The sequence below is a fragment of the Syngnathus acus genome, chromosome 19 (assembly GCF_901709675.1).
Source record: "Syngnathus acus chromosome 19, fSynAcu1.2, whole genome shotgun sequence".
NCBI lineage: Eukaryota > Metazoa > Chordata > Actinopteri > Syngnathiformes > Syngnathidae > Syngnathus > Syngnathus acus.
This window is the reverse complement of record NC_051103.1, coordinates 1,376,583-1,393,023: the sequence shown is the minus strand read 5'-3', so window position 1 is coordinate 1,393,023 and position 16,441 is coordinate 1,376,583. Positions and strand designations below refer to the sequence as shown.

Here is a 16,441-nt window from a genome sequence, read left to right as displayed (position 1 = left end):
AGCCTGTGGTGAGGACTGTGAGGAAGTGGACAGTGGAGTCAAGGCAGGACCTCCAAGCCTGCTTTGACTGCACCGATTGGGGAGTTTTCGAAGCTGCAACTTCAGACTTGCATGAACTCACTGACAGTCACATCAGTTTTTGTGAGGATCTGTGTGTGCAGACTAAGACCTTCTGCACGTACAACGACAAACCTTGGTTTACACCAGTGCTTCTCAATTATTTTCTGTTACGCCCCCCCTAGCAAGAAGAAAACTATTCGCGCCCCCCACCGTGACTATCCATCTCTGCATAACATTTTATCCTTATTAACATTAAAGAAAAAAAGAAAGACATATGGTCAAACTTACAAAGAATAACTTTATCAAATCGTGTTTTAAGTCTGCAACAGAAAAGATTTTAAGTGCATCAATGCCTGAAATTAAGAATAAATAAATCCTTGTTTAAACTGTAAACATGTTTGACCAACTAATTGCACCATTGCAAAATTAAATCAAATCAATAAATAATATTTAATAATTATAATAACTAATAAACTACAAAAACTAAAAAAATAATAACTTATTTATATTCAGTTCAGCAACATTAACTCAGGAGCACAATATATAAAACACTTGAACCTACAAAACAAGGTGAATTAAACAATTTGTGCTCTTTTTTTCTTTCTTTTTTTCATCAAAATGAGGAGGAAGTCAGGTTTAATGGCTACAATGAGCACGTTTTGCAGTGCACAGCTTTTCGAAGCGAGGTTCGAAGCATGATAGTGCAACTCTCAGCTCCTGCTCAATGTTTAGCTGGGACCTGTACTTGGTCTTCAGTGCAGCAACAGCAGAGAAGCCAATCTCACAAAGGTAAGATGTTGCAAAAGGAAGCAGAATGCTCATAGCTTTCTCCCCTAAGAGTGGATACTGCCTCTCTACACTCAGCCAGAATGCACTGAGTGTCTGTGATGTAAACCTCAGTCTCAATGTGGAGTCAGACGTCATGTCAATGAACTGCTCCTCTTCTGCAGAGCTGAAACCAGTTGGAGCTGGTGCACTGAAAGGGTCTCTCACCCAGTCATACTGGGAACTGTTTTCAGGGAAGTACTTTTTAAAGAATCCCATCAGTGAAGAAATGTGCTGCTTAATGTGTGGAATCACTGAGGTAGCATCATAGTCATTGGTGTCCACAAATTCATGCAGGTTCTGAAATGAATCGGTGTTTCCTTCATCAAGTTGCCTGCCCCACATTGCAAGCTTTCGGGTGAAAGAGCTAATCTTGTCTGTGACCTGAGGGAGGTGTTTATCTTTCCCCTGAAGCTGCAGATTCAGTTCATTTAGCTTTTCAAATATGTCACTCAGGTAGGCCAGTTTTCCCAGGAACTTCTCATCACAAAATTTTTCTGCCACTTCATACTTGTGCTCCTGCTCCAAAAACACTCTTATTTGCTCTCTGAGCTCAAAAACTCGGGACAAGACTTTTCCTCGTGACAACCACCTTGCTTCACTGTGATAGAGCACAGCTTGATGTTCAGCTCCCATCTCCTCACAGATGGCAGAGAAGACTCTTGTTTTTAGTGGTCTGGTCTTTATAAAATTGACTACACCTATGATGTCAGTCATAACCTCACTTAATTCAGGGGAAAGTTGCCTGGTTGCAAGTGCTTCTCTGTGTATAATACAGTGTGTCCACTCAGCATGAGGTGAGGCTGTCTTGATGAGTGCCCGAAGTCCTTTTCTCTTCCCTGCCATGGTTTGTGCACCATCACTGCAAACACCAATGCAGTTCTCCCACTTTAGCCCATTCTCAGTCAAAAAGGAGTCCAGAATTTTGAAGAGCTCTTCAGCTGTGGCTCTGTCTCGGACATATTTACAAAGAAGTAGATCCTCACACAGGGAGTTTGACAAGTCAAAACGTACATAAGCAATAAACAGACAGTCTTTGTTGCTGTCAGTTGCTTCATCAAACTGTAAGGCAAAACGTTTGTCTTTGAGTTTATCTACCAGCTGTTCTTGAAGATCGTTAGCGATGTCATCTATACGTCTGGCGACAGTGTCATTGGACAGAGGGATAGTTTTTAGTTTTGCTGCACTGGCGTCGTCCAGCATGACAGAGACCATGTCTAATGCTGCAGGCAGTATTAGCTCCTCTGCTATGGTGTGGGGCTTTTTGCACTGCGCGATTTGGTACGCCACCTTATATGATGCTAACAGCGCTCGATGGTTTACTGAAGTAGCCTTCACAAAACGGGATGACTGTTGGCCATATTCAGCACGTTTTCGCTGAAAAAACTCAAGTGGCTTATCGGCGTGATCGGGGTGTAACGTATTTAAGTGACGCGCCAATTTATTTGGCTTCATGCTGTCCGCTGCGAGCATTTTTAGACACAGCAGACACATCGGTCTTTCCTCTTCTCCAACTGTACTCACAGTGAAGCCAAGCGCTAAATACGCTTCGTCGTATTTCCTCGTCTTAGCTTTCGGCTGACTTTCTTTTGTTTCATTATCTTTGTTTCTCTCCGCTTTTCTTTTCATCCCTGTTAAAAACGTTTTCATGTTGGTGGTTATGTTGAATAACGGAGGCTATAGACAGGACGCAGTCGGAGCTTTCTGTTGACTCAACACTGCTAACCAAGGCAAACCTGTTGTCTTGTAAGTCGTAAAATGTTGCACTGTCGCAAACGTGACAGAAGTAACAATGAGAGCGCCACTGCCGCCTATTGTAGTAAATGCGCAATTACACTTTATTCTAGTACTGCCAAAAAAAAAGCCTGTTCCCCAGGGTCACACGCGCCCCCCCAGGTATTGCACCGCGCCCCCCTTGGGGCGCCCCACTATTTGAGAAGCACTGGTTTACACCGAACCTCAGGAGGCTGCGCAAAGTCAAGGAGGAGGCCTACAGGAGCGGCGACCGCAACCTGTTCAGGCAGACCAGAAACACACTGAACCGAGAGGTCAGGAAAGCCAGGAGGTGTTACGGGGAGAACCTGAAGAGACACCTCTCTGCCAATCCTGATCCCTCAACAGTGTGGAAAGGTCTGCAGAGCATCACGGGCTACAAGAAACGAACCCCCCGTCCTGTGGAGAGCCCAAGGCTTGCTAACCAGCTAAACGAGTTCTACTGCAGGTTTGATCGGTTCTCCCACAAAACGGGACTTCCTGCAGCACAATCTACATACTCACCTCTCCCCACAACGGCCCTGTCCACACCTCTATCATCGTTGTCACCCACTCTCTCTCTTGCAGAGGCCGCGCCCGCACTCCAGATCCGCGAGGAGGAAGTGCGCCAGATGTTCCGGAGACAAAAGACCAGGAAGGCACCGGGCCCAGACGGCGTGTCACCTTCCTGCTTGAAAGTCTGCGCTGAGCAGCTGGCGCCCACCTTTGCACGGATCTTCAACCGTTCTCTGGAGCTGTGTGAGGTGCCCTCGTGCTTCAAGAGCTCCACCATCGTTCCAGTGGCCAAGAAGCCCGCCATCACAGGTTTGAATGACTACAGACCTGTCGCACTGACATCTGTGGTCATGAAATCTTTCGAGAGGTTAGTGCTGAACCACCTGAAGGAGGTCATGGGCCCCCTGCTTGACCCCCTCCAGTTTGCCTACCGGGCAAACAGGTCAGTGGATGATGCGGTCAACATGGGACTGCACTACATCCTGCACCACCTGGACACCCCAGGAACGTACGCCAGGATCCTGTTCGTGGACTTCAGCTCGGCGTTCAACACCATCGCTCCTGACATCCTCCAACAGAAGCTCATCCAGCTTGCGGTGCCTGCCTCCACCTGTCAGTGGATCACCAGCTTCCTGACCAACAGGAGACAGCGTGTGAGGCTGGGGGGCATCACATCTGACACCCGGACCACCAATACTGGAGCCCCTCAGGGGTGCGTCCTCTCCCCACTGCTCTTCTCTCTCTACACCAATGATTTCTCCTCAGGTGACTCTCCTGTGAAGCTCCTGAAGTATGCAGACGACACCACTCTCATCGGAATGATCCAGGACGGTGATGAGACTGCGTACAGACAGGAGGTGGAGCGGCTGGTCCACTGGTGCAGCCAAAACCATCTGGAGCTGAACCCGCTCAAGACCGTGGAGATGACAGTGGATTTCAGGCGAGACCCTTCACCACTTTTACCCCTCACTATCCGCAGTAATACTATTCTCTCCACAGACACCTTCAAGTTCCTGGGAACCACAATCTCTCGGGATCTGAAATGGACCGGCCACATAGACTCTGTCCGGAAGAAGGCCCAGCAGAGGCTGTACTTCCTGAGACAGCTCAAGAAGTTCAACCTGCCGCGAGAGCTTCTGAAGACCTTCTACACTGCCATCATCCAGTCTGTCCTCTGCACCTCCATCACTGTCTGGTTTGGATCGGCCTCCAAACAAGACAAGCACAGACTGCAACGGACAATCAGGACTGCAGAAAAGATCATTGAAATCAACCTCCCATCTATCCAAGACTTGTACCTGTCCAGGACCAGGAAACGTGCAAGGAACATCTCTACAGACCCTTCTCACCCAGGTTGCAGTCTGTTTGAACTACTCCCCTCCGGACGGCATTACAGAGCTCGGTACGCCAAAACCAGCAGACACAGAGACAGCTTCTTCCCCCGGGCTGTTGCTCTGATGAACTCACACCACTCTTAGAGTCTCAGAGTCATTACTGTGCAATAACATCCTGCTCTCCACACCTTTTTTGAATTTGTCTACACTGTTTGTACTATGTGTCCTCTCTGCATCCATTGCAGCCTGGTCATCCTGGAAGAGGGACCTTCCCATCTGTGGTCTCTTCTCAAGGTTTCTCATTTCCCCTAGCTGGAGTTTTTGTCACGAACGGAGAGGAATGGAGCGAGGACGACCAAATGCAGCTTGGACCAGGGTTTAATGTAGCAAACTCAAAGGACAGACCCGGCAGACTAACGTGTCTAAACAACAAAACCAAAAGGACTGACCGCCAAAGACGTGAAACAAAAGACAGGAACCAAACAACCTCATGACAGTGACACGTGCATTGTCCGCACAACACATGCAATGCTCCGACGGCGAGTGACACGCAAACAGAACTTAAATACAACACAGGTAACGAGAGGCAGGTGCGTGTGATTCCACTAATCAAGGGCACACAGGAAGGGAGGGTCGAGCACACAGACACACAGAAACTATGACAACCTATACACAACCGGACAACATCCCGGGTCGAGCGCTGAAGGACTGCGCTGGTGAGCTGACGGGTGTCTTCACGGACATCTTTAACACTTCCCTGCAGCAGGCCATCGTCCCGTCGTGTTTCAAAGCTGCCACCATCGTACCTGTGCCGAAGAAACCTGCTCCGTCCTGCTTCAATGACTACCGCCCCGTGGCACTTACGCCCATCATCATGAAGTGCTTTGAGCGGCTTGTCATGGAGCACATCCGATCCGTTCTCCCCCCCACCATTGACCCCTTCCAGTTTGCGTACCGAGCCAAACGGTCCTCTGAGGATGCCATCTGCTCTGCCCTCCACTCGGCCCTCACCCACCTGGAGGGGAGGGACTCGTGTGTGAGGTTGCTGTTTGTGGACTTCAGTTCTGCCTTCAACACCATTGTGCCACAACGTCTCATCAGCAAACTTGACAAGCTGGGCCTCAGTACCTGCCTCTGCAACTGGCTACTGGACTTCCTCTGTCAGAGGCCACAGGTGGTGCGTGTTGGCGACAAAATCTCCGCCAGCATCACGCTGAGCACAGGGGCCCCCCAAGGCTGCGTGCTCAGTCCGCTGCTCTTCACCCTCCTGACGCATGACTGCACTGCCACCTACAGCGACAACCGCATAGTGAAGTTTGCTGACGACACGACTCTGGTGGGTCTCATCACCAAGGGAGACGAGACTCAATACAGGCTGGAGGTTGACCTTCTGACCACGTGGTGCAGGGACAACAACCTCCTGCTGAACGTCGACAAGACCAAGGAGATTGTTGTTGACTTCCGGAAGGGTCACGCCCAACACCTGCCGCTGACCATCGACGGTGCTGTGGTGGAGAGAGTGAGCAGCGCCAGGTTCCTGGGGGTGCACATCAGTGAGGATCTCTCCTGGTCCACCAACACCGCATCACTGGCGAAGAAGGCCCAGCGCCGCCTGTACTTCCTTCGGAAACTCAGGCGAGCGGGCGCTCCTCCGGCCGTCATGACTACATTTTACCGCGGCACCATTGAGAGCGTCCTCTCCAGCTGTATTGCTGTTTGGGGTGGCAGCTGCACTGACTACGACTTGAAGGCCCTGCAGCGCATAGTGAAAACGGCTGGTAAGACTATTGGTGCTTCTCTCCCCTCCTTGAAGGACATTTACACCTCCCATCTCACCCGCAAGGCGACCAAGATTGTGAGTGATGTGAGTCACCCCGCTCACTCTTTGTTTGATCTTCTGCCCTCTGGGAGGCGGTACAGGAGCCTGCGCTCCCGCACCACCAGACTCTCCAACAGCTTCATACTCCAGGCTGTTAGGATCCTGAACTCGCTCCCCCTTTCTGCGTAGCGTCCTGTTCTTTGCGCTATGCTTACTGTCTGCTGTATGCACACTGGCTCAGTTTTGCTCCTCTTATTTATTGGGTTATTGGTTTATTATTTATTCATCGCTCATTTTATTTATTTGTTATTTTTTATTTATTATTTATTGTTTGTGCCTTCTTGTTTTTATTTTGTGTCGTCTGCTTGTATGTCTCGTCACCGTGGGATGGAGGAAACGGAATTTCGGTTTCTTTGTGTGTCTTGACATATGAAGGGATTGACAATAAAGCTGACTTTAATAAGACGAAGGAAGTTGAGAGACATCCATTGCTTGATCTCCGCAAGGCACGCCTCAAGATTACAACAATCCCGCGGAACCTTTCATCGATAACGGCATATATAATTAGGTGTCATCCACGTAGCATTGAAAACTAATATTATATTTACGTATTATGTCCCCAAGCGGAATCATATAAATATTAAATAGAATTGGTCCGAGTACCGATCCTTGTGGGACATCACACGTAACATTATAGAGCTCAGAGGACGTATTGCCATGGACCACTCGGTGCGTCCTGTCTGATAGATAGGAATGGAACCAGCCTAGTGCTGACCCTGAAATAACAACACAACTTTTAAGACGCCCTGATAAAATATCGAAGTCTACAGTGTCGAAGGCAGCACTAAGATCGAGTAGTAACAATACAGATGAAGTGTTTGAATCCATAGCTATGAGAAGATCGTTAGACACTTTAGCAAGTGCTGTCTCAGTGGAATGATTAGCTCTAAAACCAGACTGAAAAGAGTCATATCGATTATTGGCGACCATGTAATCAATAAGCTGCTGCGCTACTACTTTTTCAAGAAGTTTTGCTATAAATTCGAGGTTTGAAACTGGCCTATAATTACTGAGACAGTCCGGGTCAAGATTTGGTCGCTTAAGTAACGGTTTAATGATAGCCGTTTTAAAGGCTGTTGGCACTATACCAGAGGAGACAGACAGATTGATTATATTTAAGACGGACGGTCCTAAAATTTGAAATCATTCTTTAAGTAGTTTGGCTGGAAGAGGGTCGAGTAAACATGTTGTTTGTTTAGCCTCACTAACCAATTGTGTAAGCCTTTCAAGGGACACGCTTTTAAAATTTGAGAGGGTTATTACATGATCATCAGCGCTGGTAAACGGCGGTCTCGACTGATCGATTGGAATGGTATTCTTGATCTCGTCCCTAATGGATTCAGTCTTTTGAGCAAAAAATTTCATAAACTCATCAGCTGAGTGGAAGGAACTATCGGGGGTCGGCTGGCGTAGTGTCAGCTTTGCCACTGTATCAAATAGGTGTTTAGGATTGTTTTTATTGAGATTAATAACTTGCGAAAAATAACGAGTTTTTGCTAAGATAAGCGCATCTTTATATTTCAGGAGGCTGTCCTGCCATGCCTGATGGAAAACCTCAAGTTTGGTTAAACCCCATCTGCGCTCATGCTTTCTACATAATTGCTTAAGCGTACGTGTTTCATCTGTGAACCACGGAGTAGGCAATCTACGGCGAGTTTTCAGACGTAGCGGCGCCACAGAGTCGATGGCATTTAACAATGTCGCATTGAATTCATTTGTAAGATTATCAATAGAGCCGATGTATGCGGGAAATATGGCGGTTGCCGGCGACAGTAACTCAGATAGCGCAGTTGCAATCATGGAGTTAAAATTACGGCTCCTATAATTCTGATTGCTCTCTTGTCTTTGACAAGGAACTAAAATTTCTAATTTTATTAAGTAATGATCAGACAGAACACTAGTGTATGGCAGTACTGCTATATTTGAGGTTGCAAGTCCTCGGGATAATATCAGATCTAAGGTATTTCCATTCTTATGCGTTGCTGCCTGTACGGCTTGCGTAAAACCAAACGTATCAGTTAATGTCTGAAACGCATTTGTAGTCGAATTTTGTAGTGTTGAAGTTTGGAATAAAGTTAAATAACATTAAAAAATATGATGATGAATTATCATTAGTACTACAGTTGTGCATTGTGACTACTGTATAATTAAAAGCTGTTTTTGACTAGTTAAGAAATATTGACCTTCAATTTCGGCACCGTGACTTAATCTGTTCGTGATGATGTTGAAATCTCATCCCAGTCTTGTCATTTTTTTTCCTTCTTGCTCGATTATCCTAGTATGTCATTGTAAAAGTATGAACCGATTACATTTGTATATTGAGCTACCACTGTCCATTTTTTCCATCTTGGTATTTTCAACTCAGTATTTGTAATCATAAAAGACATTCAAAGCATTGTGGAAATGTCACTTAATTATTTTCTTCCCCTTTCTGTTATTTCTTTCCCTGCAGGACATAACTCTACTTCCAAGGTGAGGCATGATTCAGTCAGTCAATTTTATGTTATCATCATTATAAAGTGCTTGTATTTCAAGTTCCTGTGATGATAGTTTTGAAATCGCGATTAAATTTGGCCACTGTTTCTGTATTTTAGTCAATGGTTTGTTTAATTGTGATTACTATGCTTATGTATTGTTATTGTGCTTTTGGTTAAGTAGTGAACACTGAAGTTCAAAACCTAGGTGTTGGATGACAAAATTACTTATACCTGATCCGATACAAAAGAAGCATCCAGGAGCAAATTATTAGTTTAGCATTCTTTTATGTTATAATTGGGGTCACTGTACCATTTACATTTGTACATTGCGGTAACATTGTATACTGTAAGTTAGACATGCTTCCGCCATAATCAAAGTTTCATTTTCTCCATCTCATAAACTCTAGTGCGACAGAAACCGTCACTGTACATCATTATGTTGTGCCATAATATTTTCAAGATGTGCTATACCACCCACAAATTCATTTGTACCACATTCTTCTCACTAATAAGCCTCTTGTATACAAGTTAAAACTACAGCTAAAACAGTTTTGCGTCTGATTTTTCCAATGTTATGTCATGTCTTCTTTTAATAAATAAATTAATCAATTATAATGTAATTTTGCTTTGAGTTAGTTGTAAATTGAAAGCATGACTAATTACATTGTAGCTTATTGATATATGTTTTTTTTTCCTGTAGAGCTCCGTGACCTGTGGTTCTGCGACGCTCCGTGGACCTGTATTTCTGCGACGCTCCGTGGACCTGTATTTCTGCGACGCTCCGTGGACCTGTATTCTGTGACGCTCCAGGGACCTGTGGCTGACCCCCTATAGCCTCTCTTGTGGCTGCTCTATCTTTTGTCTTCTGTCTTCCTTCTATCTCACATCCTTGAGAACTTGACATGCCGAGGAAAGGAAGGCGATCCCAGGCTGTAAAGTTGAGCTGGGAGCGACGTGCCAAACGTCGATGCTCCCCGCCACCAGTTACATGCAGTGATCCAACCTTACCTACCCGGCATAATGACTTCGAACGTGCAAATACTGCACTTTTTGAAACTCCTGACACATGTGCCAATACTGCACTTTTTGAACCTGAACATGGCCTTGAGCCACATTTTGAAACTGAACGCGGTCATGATCCACACTCTGAAACTGACGAACGTGGCCATGATCCACTTTGTCAAACTGAACGTGGTCATGATCCGCACTTTGAAACTGACGAACGTGGCCATGATCCACTTTGTCAAACTGCTGAACGTGCCCTTGATGCACATTTTGAGATTGTTCATCACCGTGCCAATATTGCACAATTTGAGACTGATTCCTGTGACACTGGGCCTGACATTCCCGCTGCAGCCACGGCTACTGTGCAACCTCATTTGGTAACGTATGTGTTGGCATCTCACAGCCAAGCTCATCCGAGATATGGAGAATTCAGAAACAGTCAATGTGTGGCTAACTCTGTTAGATTTCTGGCTTTCTTCCAGGAGTTCAATCACCTGACCAGCTCTGACCTTGATGCTGTTCTTAATGTTGGCAATGAACTGTATACATGTACTGTTGCTGCATTGAAAGCCCAAGGATGCTTCTTGGACAGATTGCTGACGGCTGATGAACTTCCAGGGATTGTGCGTGGTTTTTCTAAGCAGCATGTCTTAATAAAGAGTCAGTCAATGGGTGGTTTGTTCACCTCTTTCTACGGAGATGAGCTGTTTCTGAACCTTCGTGACAGACTCCAGTGCTTGACCTCAGAGGTCAATTATGCGCTTCTGATTATGCGGTTAACGTGCATTGCTGTTTTCCGAGACCACCAAGGCAGGTATGGATTTTTTGATCCCCACTCTAGAGGACGAGATGGCCTCCATGCTGACAATGGGACAGCGGTCATGATGCTCTTCACGTGTGTCCGACCTGATCGATAAGTTGACGGAGGTTTATACAAGCTTGAGATGCTTTGGTAATTAGCCGTATGAGCTTGTACCGATCTGCTTTGAACCTGTTGAAGTTCCCGTAAGTAACCATGAGATGGCGCCATGTACACAGTTACCTCCCGTGATGAACATCGATGAAGCAGACCTGTTGCTGAGATTCTCTCGTGTTGAGACGAGCGAGACTACACCGTGTTCAGGTGAACGTCACTACCAAAAATTTATCGATAACGACAGTGAAGCGGTTTTCCCAACAACAGGTAAACAGCTGCCAAATGTGTCAAAAATTCCAAAATCTCGTAGGGCAAAGTTCCAACGACAAATAAAAGCACAGGAAAAGTTAAAAGAAAAATCTGAAGTGAGACGTAAAAAACAGGAACTAAAGAGAATGATGAAGAACTCTAAAGAGAAGGAACAGTACAGTCAAAATGCAGAGGTAAGACAAAAGAAATTGGGTTATATTAGGACCCGTGATCAACAGGACAAGCGTTTTTGTTCCAAACAAAAGTCCTATTTTACACAACGTTGTCAGACGGATCATGAGTTTAAGAAGAAAAACCGTTCCCGTTTCTCACGTCGTTATAGGACAGATGAGTGTTTTACGATGAGACGACGCGCTTACATTACAGAACGTTACCGTGACGATGTTGGGTTTAAGAACAGACAGCGTTCGTACATCACAGAACGTTACCGTGACGATGTTGGGTTTAAGAACAGACAGCGTTCGTACATCACAGAACGTTACCGTGACGATGTTGGGTTTCGAAACAGGCAGCACTATTACATTACACGCCGTTATTTAAACAACCCTGAATTCCGATTCAAACATCAGGAAATCATGAGGCGCATAATGAAAACAAAATCTGATTCACTGAGGACTAAAACAATACGCAGAGTAAGTACGCTTTTACAAAAATACAAAGTCATAAACCAACTATGTAGGGAGCGAAATGACTGTGTGATTATGAAAGCTGTTGAGCTATTCAAAGCCCAGATTAAGAATGGCCCCACATTTGTCTGCACTGTTTGCCACAGAGCATTGTTTCCGAACCAAGTACGCCCTTGTCAACGTAGCTTTTATAAGAAAAACAGACATGTTGTTGCAAGTTGTCTCACGGGACAATTTGTCCATATTTGTGATGATGAATGTCAGGCCTCGTGCAGCGTACCAGCTGAAAGAAAACTGGAGTGGATATGTCACACTTGCTGTCCTCACCTCAAAGATGGTAAAATGCCTGCATTTGCTGTTGCGAACAATCTCACACTCTCTGATATTCCAAAGGAACTGTGTGTATTGAACATACTGGAGAGACACCTCATTTCAAAATGCATATCATTTGCCAAAATCGTACCTCTTCCCAAAGGTCAACAACGAGCCATTCGTGGAAATGTGGTGTGCGTGCCATCCGAAGTACAAGAGACGGTCAATGTCTTGCCGAGACTAAGAAGTAAGTCACAGATGTTGAGAGTGAAACTGAAGAGATGGCTTTGCTACAAAGGCCATCAGTTTTTTCAAACTGTCACTTGGTCCAAGCTAATGAGTGCTCTGATGAAACTGAAACAACTTCATCCACAGTACAGAAACATAACTATTCGCAACGATGCGGACCTTTGCGACCCAACCCTCACTGACGATGAGAGCAGCTCCGATGAAGCGGAAATGAGCGACAGTGAGTACAATGAGGAAGCTCTGGAGGAGATATACAGATTTGAGAGTGATGCTCTGTGTGGGATGAACAGTGACTCACAAGATGACAACAGTGGTAACAAACAGCAACCAGAAAATGCGGAAGACGGTGATCAACCAAATGGTGGAGTGATACTTGAATCATGTCTCCAACCAAATGATGTGTCAGAGGAAATTATGAGTTTTACAGAGGGCATTTATTGTGTTGCTCCTGCAGAAAGAAACAACCCAGTAAGCTTTTTCAAGACTCCCAAACTTGAGGCCAGAGAGCAATAAAACTCACACCAAGCAAATATTTCAAAACGCGTCTGTGTTGTGTGGATGAACGTTTTGCTCGAGATACCAACTACTTGTTCTTTGCCCAGTTTGTGACTGAAATTTCCCAGGCAACGTCGAGCATGACAATACAGCTACGCAAAGGTAAGCCTTTTACCAGGGATGGTCGAAGGATAAACAATGCCATGCTTCAGGACAAACGTGAAGTTGAGAAATTGGTGCGCAGCAAACATGCTGTCCGATTACTTCACTGGTTCTTCTATATCAAACAATTTTCTTAGGTTCATTTACCTGACATGTTTCGGCGGGTTCTTCCGCCTTCATCAGAGTGTCAGTGATGTGATTGTGACGCGTCTTTATCAGCTGATGGATGAAGGCGTGGCTCACCTGTCAGATTTGACAGATGAGCCACGCCCTCTGCTGTCCGTTCACCTCTCCAAAATGCTGTTCCAGGTTGTAGAGAGCATGTAGGCTCCCTCGTCCCTGTTGATGGTCCTCGGGCCCCGCTTGCGGATCTCAATGGCCTCCCTGATCCAACGCTGATGTTTGTTGTCTTCAGTGCGGATGACTCTGGCCAGACACTCTGATGAAGGCGGAAGAACCCGCCGAAACATGTCAGGTAAATGAACCTAAGAAAATTGTTTGATATAGAAGAACCAGTGAAGTAATTGAAAAAGAAAAAACAAGATGAACCTAGTACAACTATGCAAAGATCTTTTTGCTATGATCCGGCAGCTGGGCACACCCACGTTCTTCTGCACATTTTCTGCTGCCGAAATGCGTTGGGAAGAGGTCATCACTGCCATCAAAGCGCAACAAGGTGAAGTAGTGAATTTCGCCCAACTTGACTGGGCAACCAAGTGTGAGATTCTACGCAGCAATCCTGTGACGACGATGCGCATGTTTGACAAGCGTGTGGAAGCTCTGTTCAGAGATTTGATCCTCTCTCCGGCGCGACCGATTGTTGAGGTCGTCGACTACTTTTACCGACTGGAGTTTCAACACAGAGGAAGTCCTCACATTCATTGCCTCATCTGGGTTCGAGGTGCCCCTGTATTTGAGGAAGCCACAGATGGAGCCATCTGTCATTTTGTGTCTCGCTACATCTCGGCTGAGCTGCCGGACCCGCAGAAGGAACCGGAATTGTACAAAAAGGTCACAGAGGTTCAGATGCACAGCAAAAGTCACTCCAAAACGTGTGTCAAACACAAAGGTGCGAATTGCCGCTTTGGATTCCCCAAACAACCGTGCGATGAAACGATGATCGTCAGACCTGCGCCCGTCGACGACGACAATCGAGATCAACACAAGGAGAATCGGTTGGCGTCAAGTGCCAAGCTTGTTCCCGTGCTAAGTCTGCTGAATGAGCCTGAAACGTCATCCCTGACTTTGCCTCAGCTACTGGCTAAATGTAAGCTCACCGGTGACGAGTACATGAACTGTTTGCACATGACGGCCTCGTCGAGTTCTGTCGTGCTTAAGCGAGAACCGAAGGACTGCTGGGTCAACAACTACAACCGCCATTTGCTTCTTGCGTGGGATGGAAACCTGGACATCCAATACATCCTGAATGCCTACTCTTGCATCGCCTACATCTGCAGCTACATCAGCAAAGCTGAACACGGTCTGAGCCAATACCTGAAATCGGTTATTGAAAACTCCCGCAGCGAAAATGTCAACGAGAGCGATGAAATGAAGCAAATTATGCAAGCGTACTGCAAGAAAAGAGAAGTGAGTGCTCAGGAATGTGTCGCACGCGCATGCGGCTTGCATATGAAACAGTCCTCCCGCAGTGTGGTATTTGTACAAACGAGTGACAATGCGCTGAAAATGAGTTATCCTCTCTCACTCCTTGAGGGCAAAACGCAGGAATCTCATGAAGTGTGGATGACTGGGCTGCCAGACAAATACAAACGCAGACCTCAAACAGAGGAATTTGAAGTAATGTGCTTGGCTGATTTTGCATCAACGTGCAGAATTGTTTATGGCAAACAAGTCAAAGGTAAGAATGTTTTGCCTCTGCTGAACGACATGGGGTTTGTCCAGAAAAGAACAGAAAAACATGCGGTCATCAAATACTGCAAATACTCTGAACAAAAGGATCCGGAGGAATATTACTGCTCCTTGCTCAAGCTGTACCTGCCTCATCGTGCTTGCTGATTGCCAGTTAAAATCTGAACGCTGTCCCGCGTATCAGTTGTTTCACGATCACGCCTGTGTACAGTTACCATATAACGACTCTGTGGAGCGTGTGTGCGAAATTGTCAGAAGGAACAGAGAAAGGTATGAGAAATACAGTCGAGACATTGACAATGCCATCCAAGAGGTGGAGGACAGTGGGCTCGTCATAAACGAATGGTGCCACCTGGCTCCCGAGAGTGAGTTGCAAAGACTCGAATGCGTTGAGGAAATCAACGCGAGACAGGACCCGAATGACAACGTGGAGGAAAATGTCCCGGACTATAACGTCAGGTCCAAAAGAACACAAATGTCCATCGTGACAGAGGCTGCTGCCATCGATCCCGCAGTGTTACGCGACATGTATCGTAACCTGAACCAAAAGCAAGCGTCCGTTTTCTACAAGGTCAGAGATTGGTGCATAAAACGTGTGTGTAGCCCAAAGCCGACTGAGCAGTTCTTCTACCACATCAACGGTGGCGCCGGGACCGGCAAATCGCATCTGATCAAGTGTATCCACGCAGAGGCTACCAAAATACTGCAGAGACTACCACGACTGGCTGAGGAGGCCGACATTTCCAAGCAAACGGTTGTTCTCGCGGCTTTCACTGGCACGGCGGCATTCAACATTTCCGGGACAACTTTGCATTGCCTACTCAAACTGCCGAGAAGTCTCAAACCCCCGTACCATGGCCTGGGCAATAAACTGGACGAAGTCAGAGCCGACCTGTCGATCGCCGAAATACTCATCATCGATGAGATTTCCATGGTGTCAAAAGACCTCTTTGCCTACGTGAATGCCAGGTTGAAACAAATCTAAGGAATTAATTTACCTTTTGGTGGCATGTCTGTTCTTGCTGTTGGAGATTTCTTTCAGCTCCCTCCTGTGGGACAGTCCAAACCTCTGTGCGTGTACGATCCCACGCGGCTGGACCACTGGCGTGACAACTTCACAAAGATCACACTCAGCGACATCATGAGGCAGAAAGACGATGTCGCCTTTGCTGAACTGCTGAACCGACTCCGCGTCAAAGAAAAGTCTGATGAACTGTCGGAACTGGACAGAGCTCTCCTTGCGACGAGGTACACTTCCCCAGAAATGTGTCCAAAGCATATTCTGCATGTTTTTGCCACCAATAAACAGGTGGATGGCCATAACTCTGCGATGCTGAATCTGCTTCATAAGGACATTGTGCAAATTGACGCAGATGACTACAAGAAAGACAAAGGAACTGGCAGAATGGCAAGGCAAGCTTCCCCTGTGCAAGGCGCTAAGAATGAGCTCCCGGACTCAATCAAAGTTGCCTTGGGTGCTCGTGTTATGATCACACGCAACGTTGATGTTCAATCAGGTCTGTGCAATGGGATGCTTGCAAAAGTTGTCAAATTGGTGAACTATCCAAACGAAGCACGTGTCCAGAAACTTGGGTTGGAACTTGATGTGAGTAAGACAGCACGTGCTGCTAACCCTGTGTACATTGACAGACAGGAGGACAAGCTGAAGAAGGGTGGAGCGGTGCGCCGACAGT

At 46.3% G+C, this 16,441-nt stretch overlaps 1 protein-coding gene across 1 annotated transcript; it reads left to right on the top strand.

Annotated features, from left to right (window-relative positions):
* The first annotated feature begins 13,511 nt into the window (after nt 1-13,511).
* LOC119138403 lies at nt 13,512-14,894 on the top strand. Its single transcript, XM_037278413.1, has one exon. The coding sequence runs from the start codon at nt 13,512-13,514 to the stop codon at nt 14,892-14,894; it is 1,383 nt and encodes a 460-aa protein (XP_037134308.1).
* The last annotated feature ends 1,547 nt before the right edge of the window (nt 14,895-16,441 follow it).

Coding starts and splice junctions, on each gene's coding strand:
- LOC119138403 (XM_037278413.1), top strand. CDS start 13,512: ATGCGTTGGGAAGAGGTCATCACTGCCATCAAAGCGCAACAAGGTGAA.